At 40.3% G+C, this 9,816-nt stretch overlaps 1 protein-coding gene across 1 annotated transcript; it reads left to right on the forward strand.

Annotated features, from left to right (window-relative positions):
- The first annotated feature begins 424 nt into the window (after window positions 1-424).
- LOC115423594 (casein kinase I) lies at window positions 425-9,089 on the forward strand. The gene is made up of 11 exons (XM_030140476.1): window positions 425-648; window positions 3,219-3,309; window positions 3,551-3,661; window positions 3,925-4,073; window positions 4,677-4,905; window positions 5,516-5,686; window positions 5,889-6,037; window positions 6,135-6,330; window positions 6,442-6,581; window positions 8,344-8,407; window positions 8,509-9,089. Exons 2-10 carry the CDS (start codon window positions 3,234-3,236, stop codon window positions 8,374-8,376), a joined length of 1,254 nt encoding a protein of 417 aa, XP_029996336.1. The 5' UTR covers window positions 425-648; window positions 3,219-3,233; the 3' UTR covers window positions 8,377-8,407; window positions 8,509-9,089.
- The last annotated feature ends 727 nt before the right edge of the window (window positions 9,090-9,816 follow it).

Consider the following 9,816-nt stretch of genomic DNA (forward strand, 5'->3'; position numbering starts at 1 on the left):
ATGCAATTAAGAGTTCTCATTAAGAATATGTATATTTAAGAATATTACAGACCAATTTTTTTGTCCAGCATCAAGACTCATATTTTGTGACATGATCTTATGTTTGTGCTGCAGACTGAGCCTGTTGTGTATGATTACAGTCTATGGGATTGTGGGAATTATTCATAACAAGACTTAAACATGCAACAGATCAAACACATGGCAAATACATGTTACATAATTATTACATGTGCGTTAGTTTAGTTTTAAGTACAAGCAATATGGCAGGATTTAAACGCAGTGTGGAAATGTCAGTCAGAATCAATAAAAGAGAAAATTAAGATTGGTTTTATAGTTTTTTCTCTCTTTTTTTAATGGAGCAGCAGAAACACGTGACGTTTCCCTGTAATGACATCATCGATGTTGTGAACGGGTGCGTTGTTAAGTAACGAGAGGGGGAGACAGACTCGAGTGGAGAACGGCCGCTCGTGCTGCTGGAGCTTCTCAGGGACTATCAACAGGGAGTGCGAACGACGACAGAGCGCAGAGCTGAGGGTATGAGAGCCGTCAGAATCCGCTCCCATCCTCTTCTACCCAGGCCCCTGTCCGGCTGACAACCATCGGATCAGAATCTCCACCGAAGCAGCTCTCGGACGAACCCATTATCGGGTGAGTAGTGGGTCGTGGAACCGGAGAAACCATGGGGGAAAAGGGGCCTGATTCGGCCGAATCAGAGTCTCGTATTCACGGCTTACAGGAGAGGGGGAGGGGGCCATCAGTAGGGATGGCTATCTGTACAAGCTTGTCCTACACATAGATGGGTGCGGTTATAAGTACGACAGGAAACATGTTTAAGTGAGATATAACTAAACACATTTCCACCTCCTTTAATTTCTGAAATTATAATGGTGCAGTACGTAACGTATCACCGTTCGGTTAACGAAGCGGTTATCTCTACTAGCCTAGTCTTAGCAGCTAACAGTTCACCAAGATAGATGCTTTTCGTGAGTCTCGCAAACAGTACAGTTCCTATTTTTTTACGAACGCCTGAAAATATACGAATAGTCATTTTTGAGCACCATTCGGATAGCATGGTACATTTCATTAAACATGAAATGGGTAACAGTTGTTTTGCCCTCGCAATAGTCATGTAGGTTATGTCTCACTATATTCCTGCCTTAGGAGACATCCAGAATTACAATATGACTTGATGTCATCAAAATAATTAAAATGGTTTTGTTTCGGTTACTTTGTTTCAAGACAGTCTATTGATTACACGAGGTAATTGTGGAGTGACAGATGTCTGAAGAGGCATAACGTTAGTAGTTTTCTGTTCATGTGATGGTGAAATCCACCGGCTCCGTTGCTCTTTCACATTTTTGTTCTCTTATTTTGTCATTTATTTTAAGACATTTTGTACATTTTGAGCTTACTTTATGAGGAATATAAAGTGATTTAGATCATTTATAGTTATTTTGCCTATGGTGTTCCACATTATTAGGGTGTCCCATCGGCATAATTATCTCAGTCAAACCATAGCAAGTTGATACATACTGCTGCATTTTAATTAATCCAGTGCCCTGTGGAAGAATACCACCATAGTAGCACTTGATGTCTATGAATGAAGTGTGATAGTGGCTTTTAAATTCTCATTGCTCAGGGCATCTTTAAAGTATCAACTGATATAGTAATATTTCTACTATATTTATAAAGCATGTGTCCTTGTGGTAGGTAGTGTGTTCCCTCTTTTGCTTTGCTTTTCTGAATGAATTCAAGAACTATATACAAATGAAAACCATAGGGATAGGGTATCCAACATGCTGAGAAACAGTGTGCGGTTAAAAACCATGTGTCACAGTTCCTGTACCAGGTAATTAATCAATGGCACTTAATGTGTAGCCTTGTGATTAATGTTGCTCCTTAAATCGGGTCCCTGGCTGTACCATACGAGACGCCCTCGTGGTGTAATGAAACCTAACCCTTTATTAATCCACATCCATCTGCCTCCATCACATCTACAAAGCCAGGCTGTCCTCTCATCAACCTCAGGTAACAAGAAGGTGCAAGGCCAACATCTTACAATATGTGGGAGCAGCTGATGTTTTCACTTGAAATGGGAGCAGACCTGGAGCCTTTAGCTGGCTGACTCAAGTAAGCAGAACTGATGACTGTTGTGCTTACTTGAGGTGCCCTGTCCACAACACTAAGGTTGTCTGAGGATGCTTTGTTTTCCTGTTTCTGAGTGATCATGAGACTTTGCTTGTTTTCTACCGGGGATGTGAAATGAGGCCAGCTGTCACAGTACAACACACAATTTTATAGTGTCAGCTTGTATATGTACAGAATGTGAACTCTTCAGAGAGCTCCAGAAGTTTGTGTATGACTGGAAATGTTTTTGAAGACGCAGTAGTGCCTCATTTGGAATAAGGGTTCACTGTTGCTATAAAGAGCATGGTTTGTTTACATGGTGCTCCTGAACTGGTGGTGAGGAAGCAAATGTCTTTGATAAATTATGCCCTGCACTGATTCAATCTCTACAACACTTTGATTTCTGAAGTTCATTGAGCAGAATTGTCTGAGGGCCTTGACATAGTTAAAGGCTGCCACCGCTTCATGGCTGTTCATGCCCTCCCTTCCTTGGCAGTGCCGGCATAGAGCCGTGGAGCGCTTAGACTTGCTTTTGCAGTGACTGCACAATGTGTCGTGGTAGAAGGAGAGCTAAATAAATGATGATCGTGCTCCAGCATCACGTGCAGTTCAGCTCAGAAGACTTTGTTGCCTCATGTAGGCCAGCTCCACGAAGCAGTTGATCCTGGGCCACTCAAATGGCATTGCTTTATTAAGACTTCATTTTTATTGTGGTTCTTTTTCCTCTTTGCTTTTTCTGACCTCAGTGCAGCCACTTCCCCCTCTCAGTTAGTTACCATACAAATCTTATTGTGCGTTTCAGTAGATCAGACAGCTGGTTGATGAGCAACTTCCCATGCTCGGGCTATGTTCTCTCAAAATCTCAGGTGTTCAGTGTCTGTAGTTGGTCGTAACAGAAGCAAATGACCAGCACATTTCACAATTGGGAAAATCAAGAAAACAGTTCTATATATTAAGTCAAGTTGCTTAAAAGCTTGTCCTATAATGTTTCAGAGTTAGTGGTGGGAGAAAAGAGAGGTGGAGCATTGACAAGCCACCCTGGTGTCATGTGTCGTCCTCCTAATCATGTCTGTGTTGTCTGTTTGTGACAGTGACGATTTATAACCATGGAGCTGAGAGTGGGGAACAAGTACCGGCTCGGGCGAAAGATAGGGAGTGGTTCCTTTGGAGACATTTACCTTGGTAAGTGGAAACTGAATCCATTTTTGCATGCCTCACCCATTTTTTCCATGTGTATCTACTCAAAAGGGTCTTAGTTTCTCTGCAGCCTTTTTCCCCATCCTGTACTGTTAATTTCCTCAACTTACCTGGGCTTTGAATCTGATTTTCCTTCATTTTCGTCCATCATTTTCCTGGTACTGGTGCAGTATCCAAGGCTCTTATACAGCTGTGGTTGAATTGGTGTGTGTCCGTCTCCCCTCAGGTGCCAATATCGCCACTGGTGAAGAGGTAGCCATAAAGCTGGAATGTGTGAAGACCAAACACCCACAGTTACACATTGAAAGCAAATTCTACAAGATGATGCAAGGAGGAGGTAAGGACTGAACACAGATTTGACACACTTGGCAAGATTTTATAAGGGCCTGCTGTATATTAAATTGAATGTCCCTGATAATGTTATAGATGCAAATACCCTGCTAAGCCTGCCAGAAATATTTCTTTAAAAAGATACTATAAATGTTAGAAACCAGCATTGTGGAACATGCACGGATGAGATGTTTCCAAGGCAGTGATGACTGGTAAGACATACCTTCACTACTCAAACCTTCTGGTGACATTTTGTGTCTTGTATTCCAGTGGGTATTCCATCCATAAAGTGGTGTGGTGCAGAGGGAGACTACAATGTGATGGTAATGGAGCTGCTTGGCCCCAGTCTGGAGGACCTTTTCAACTTCTGCTCCCGGAAGTTCAGCCTCAAAACTGTCCTGCTTTTGGCAGACCAGATGGTATGACACAAACCACCAATTAAATACAGTTTCACAGATTATGCTCACATATTCAGTTAAAATCCCTGTGTGCAAAACACCTCTTCATTATAACAGATAGAATTTTTATGATCTTGCCATGTCTTATGCATGACCTACTTTATTATTTGTTGGTGCACGGTTCTATATATACATTGCACATGAGTCCCCTAAGGCTTCTTTTAAGATGATACAGTACTGTAGTGTGTCCAGTGTACTGTTATTGTGACCCTTTCAAAAACATTACTATGCTAGATATTTGGTGTCACGCAAGGCTGTCAAACATGACTTGTCTTAAATTTTAATACAACAGTATCCATGTTTCTGTTTGTGTCCTCTATATGGGTGTTTGACTCTACTCTTATAGCCTGTGGTCATCTCCTTCCTGTGTCCTGTCATCATATATCCTGTTGTCCTCCATTGTCCTCCTTTACGCTAGGTATTGCTGTAATAAGTGTGCATAGCATGCTACTCTTCAGTGCCTTTTATTAGAAAATATAATGAAAACGTAGGCCTGGCCACATGTAATGTTTGCTAATGTCACCTTATCATATAACATGTCCTTTTCTCACATATGCCTTTCAGATAAGTCGCATTGAGTACATCCACTCAAAGAATTTTATCCATCGGGATGTGAAACCAGACAACTTCCTAATGGGGCTTGGCAAGAAGGGTAACCTGGTGTACATCATTGACTTTGGCTTGGCCAAAAAGTACCGTGATGCTCGCACACATCAGCACATCCCTTACAGGGAGAACAAGAACCTGACTGGCACAGCTCGCTACGCCTCCATCAACACACATCTTGGAATTGGTAAGCTTTCACCAGCCACACAAACACATTTTTGGAGCTTTCTGCAACATTGTTGTTTGTTGAAGAATTTATACTAGATTAGTCACTTGTTGGTGCAGATCCTTAAGAACACAGTGCTGGTGTTAGCACTCAACCATGTCACCTGCTGTTTATTCACATAGCTTTCTATGGAGTGCCAGTATTTTACATTTTTCTAATGTCCTTAAGAGAAGGTTGAAGTGCTTGACGGTAGTCTGATTCAGTGGCTTATGATTTTCTTCCCTTTTTATGATATCCTAGCTTAGATGGAAAGATATCATCATTAATTTTCCCCAGTGTGTATTTGGCCATTAGGAAACCAAAGCAGCAGACATTGTCATGAACATGCTGTGAAATTGCCTCACTTTTAATGCAGTTGCAAAATTAAATCATAGACATCACTTACAGTAGCCTGTAATCAACCATAAACCATCCCAAACCATAAAGTCACAGGTGATCGAAGTAGACAGGATGTTTTTGTTATGAAACTATAAACAGGACTGTGTAAATAGTCTCTTTGTTATACCACCAAGCGGCAGTCCGCAGCTTTCTCACTCACACTCATATGGACTGTTATACTCTCTACCCACAGAGCAGTCAAGACGTGATGATCTGGAATCTCTCGGCTATGTCCTCATGTACTTCAATCTGGGCTCTTTGCCCTGGCAGGGCCTCAAGGCTGCTACCAAGAGACAGAAATATGAACGAATCAGTGAGAAGAAAATGTCCACACCCATCGAGGTTCTCTGCAAAGGATACCCCTGTACGTAATATTTGTGTTGCTGTGAGAGAGATGCATACCTGTACTCTTGAAGTTAAACACCACTACAACTGAAGAACTGGGCATAATTGCACAGTTTCTTGGTACTGCAGAGTCACCATCTCTAATTTGTTTTTATGTTTTTGCTCTGTGTTGTATTGTAAAAGTCTCTCTCATTACATTGTCTATTGTTATTCTTCTACAGCCGAGTTCTCCACATACCTGAATTTTTGCCGTTCACTTCGCTTTGATGACAAGCCAGATTACTCTTACCTACGACAGCTCTTCAGGAATCTTTTCCACAGACAGGGTTTCTCCTATGATTATGTGTTTGACTGGAACATGCTCAAGTTTGTAAGTTGACGCTACCATTTCTGCTGACTTGAAATAACTTCAAATATGATGTGGAATTATTTTGTCAAGTGTGTGAATGTCTCTGGTCTTAATTTAGGGGGCCAGTCGGACAGCAGAGGATGGAGATAGAGAAAGGAGGACAGGAGATGATAGGGATGAGAGGATTGGAGGAGCTCCAAGAGGGTCTGCAGCACGAGGTATCCCTCCAGGTCCCAACCCTGGAGCTGCCAACCGAGTCAGGAATGGACCAGAGCAAGCCATCTCTAATCCTGCTTCACGGGTTCAGCAGTCTGGTGAGTTTTCTTCTGCACTGCTTGCATCTTGTATAGAACTTGAGTAAAATATGACAGTGTGTATTTTTTCAAGTATATGGTATGTGCGTCATTTTATTGTATAATTTACAGGGAACACATCACCGCGTGCAATTTCTCGTGCAGAGAGGGAAAGGAAGGTGAGCATGCGACTCCACCGTGGAGCTCCCGCCAACGTATCATCCTCTGATCTCACTGCCCGTCATGATCAGTCAAGAATTTCCACATCACAGGTATGTATACTCCCACGACCACTCTGGTCAACCCTCTGGCACTTGACATAGTGGCTGATTAAAAATATTCATTAAAAAAAAAATTGCCGCATCCCATGGGACTTTATTTAGGTGGAAAAACTGAGTTGCAGCCAATGGTGAGGGACGAGTAATTTATTGATTTTGCATTTTCATTTTGCCATCATTTATATATGATGATTGTCAATTTAAAAGATCATGTCAAGAAAGTCATAGTTTGTTGTAAATGAATTGAATTGTCATACAAAAAGACTTAAAAAGACTACATACCTGAAAGTCACAGAGGTAATGTCATCATAATTGTCTCTCCAGTCTGTTTTGAGCCACATTGTTGTGATTTCCACCTCCTAATTCTTTTCACCTTCCTTTCAAAGAACACTCACTGTTGCTGACGTGAATCACATATGATGAGAGATGCAGGCCATTGAGCCTTTTCACAATGAACAAGATGTTACATTATCATTTTTACAACAAATTCTAACTTTTTAAACTCATAAAATTGTTAGAAATCAGAAACTCTCGCTATTAACCACCATTCATATATTTTCTGAAGTCAGGTCCCATGGGGAACAGTGGAAGGAGCACGACTTGGCTCACTAGACTTAATGAACCATTGTAAATGAAATGACTTTTCAAATAGGAACTTTTTGGACACGACAGACATGCCTTTAAGTTATATTCCTCACTGTACTCAATCACCCTCTAAAGTCATTTACTAGAGTTGTCTCATGATTTGGTCCGTTTCCTACTAACAAAAGTGACAGTTCTATTAATGACAAAAGTCTCCTAGGCAGGAATTTCTGGTATTCTTCAGTTGGTGTAGACTGATTTAGACATAACATTTTTCCACTATGGGGTTAATCACACTAAGTTATATTATTGTGCTCCTGCTTGCATGGCTGAGCTGGGCTTCCTTCCAAATAGACCATACTGTCAAAGTCTCCATAGTAAATTTTCTGTGTTTAGTGTTGACGTTAAAGAAAATGAAATCCACAGGCAGCCGTGTTTCTGTAATTTCAGAATTACAATGTTAATCAGAAGAAGTTTGTTGAGTTGTCATCCATCAGTGCCTAAAATCCACCCATACAGTGACTGATCAAGATGAGCAGATTTAAGGGGGAAAAAAGTTTGTTAAACATTAGCAAGCCTCATGGTTCTTCCATTGGGGGATAAGAGACCATTCCCAATTTGTAGACCTGAATCCCACCCAAAGCCATTTCTTGTGTGTAAAACACCCCCAGTGTACCAGTGAAAGAGAGGAGAGGACATATGGTGGCACACAGTGGCTACGCTGTCACCTCACAGTGAAAAGGCTCCAGGTTTGATTTCCAGTTAGTGTGGCTTTGCAGTCTGGTGTTTGCATTTTCTCCCTGTGCCTTGTCATTTGCCTCTGAGTCCTTCCAGGTTTCCCTGCCATCACAACAGTTGGCAAGTTATTGCCATAGATCTGGAGTTTCTCTAGGCACCTTCAATGGCAGCCCACTGCCCCTTGTGGTTGTAGCAGGATGGGATCAGTGTTTTTCCACCAAATATTGATTTGTGAATGCTTTTGAAGTCAAGTCATCAATTGGTGCCATGTTTAAAAATGAACTGATTTCTTAGAATTATTTATTATTCAACTGTGTTTTTCACCAATAGTATTTTCAATTATTTTTATTAATATTTGATTAATAATATATCTATATGTCAGATTGTGAGTACAACGGCTGCATTCTTATGTGTCTTAATTTTCCCTTTTTTACAGGTCAGTGTGCCGTTTGAGCACATGGGGAAGTAAATCTGACTTTGCATGCACATGAATTAACTAGGTGAGTTTATTGTCACTTATTTATTTACATGATAATTACAGCAATTCTTAATTCACCAATATGTACATTTTTGAATGACTAACAACATCCTCTTGTTGCAGGGCTGCAAGGATTATTCAACGCTCAGTTTATTTTCCCTACTTTTTTACCTTGTCTTATGAAGGTGATTGCCAGTGGACACATGGATTTTTGAAGAACAATAAATCCTAATATGATCCAGAGAAGTACATGACTGTATTCAACATCAACTTTTTTCATGAACTATTTTGCTGAACCTTAAGTTTTCTCATAACTGCTCCCTTCCACTTCAGAATATTAGCTCAAACCCCTCTGTCTGAAAATGTGAAGCATTGTTTGCATCAGAGAAGCTAAAAGGTATCAGGGGCACTCGCATGTTTCCTGTCCCATTTGATTTAACCTTAAGATTGATCTTTTTCTGTTTTCATCACTTTAAAAACAAATATTTCAGTGACTGTTGTCTGTTTTTAGAGCATTTTGAGAGGCTACAACAGCTAAAAAATAAGAAATGGAGAGAGGTAGGTGAGAGGACAGTGGACAAAAAGAAAAGCAACTTAGAAAAGGACAAGTATGTAAAGTTAGGGCTGTTGTAGAGTAACATTTCTGTTGAAGTAAAGTGGTGTTTGCTTACTCAGCAGCCATGTTTTCCTAATTTACTGGCCACCAAAATCCCCAGAACCCATAGTTTTTATGTTTTTCCTGATTTTTGGCTTTTTTTTTTTTAATGTAAGATGGTAAGGTGAAGAATTGACCATAGATATTGCAAAGACACACTCCAAATCTTGAGGGAAGCACCTCAGGAAAATTTTCAGTGTATTTGAGCAGAGACCATAGCTGCCCGTTTCAGCTAACAAATAGAGGCTGCAATTTTTATGATGGTTCTTAATGTTACCTTTTCTATTATTTTGTTAATGGAGATTATAGGGGCGTGGGCAGACTCTGTTAGGGATGGGGCAGTGAATTTCTTTTTTTTTTTTTTTTTTAAGTTTATTGTAAATATTTTTTTTATTTGTGTAAAGCCAAATGTGGTTATTTGTTTTAAGGTTTAAAGTAGAAGAATGCATACTAATGGCATAAATTGGCGCTCAATTTTCCATATTTCAAGTACTAAATTGTGGGATGGGCTGCTTTTACTTTGCCATCTGGGTCATTTAAGTGTGTGTGTGTGTGTGTGTGTGTGTGTGTGTGTGTGTGTGTGTGTGTGAGAGAGTGTATGTAAGAATGAATCCCTGCTGAGAATCATTGATTTTGTTTTGACTGCTTACTGATCATTTTTTCTTTCTCTGTTCGTCTGCCTACTGTTTATGTTACTATTTTTTATTAGTTTCACTTATATATGTATAAACCTTCTATGCTTTGTTCTTTTTAATGATCTCATTTCACCCGTAACT

The sequence above is a fragment of the Sphaeramia orbicularis genome, chromosome 8 (genome assembly GCF_902148855.1).
Source record: "Sphaeramia orbicularis chromosome 8, fSphaOr1.1, whole genome shotgun sequence".
NCBI lineage: Eukaryota > Metazoa > Chordata > Actinopteri > Kurtiformes > Apogonidae > Sphaeramia > Sphaeramia orbicularis.

Bases quoted from the DNA above. Each gene is read 5' to 3' on its own strand.
- LOC115423594 (XM_030140476.1), top strand. From the start codon at position 3,234: ATGGAGCTGAGAGTGGGGAACAAGTACCGGCTCGGGCGAAAGATAGGG. The intron at 5,687-5,888 runs GTACGTAATATT...ATTCTTCTACAG, and splicing joins TCTCTGCAAAGGATACCCCT to CCGAGTTCTCCACATACCTG. The intron at 6,038-6,134 runs GTAAGTTGACGC...GTCTTAATTTAG, and splicing joins ACTGGAACATGCTCAAGTTT to GGGGCCAGTCGGACAGCAGA.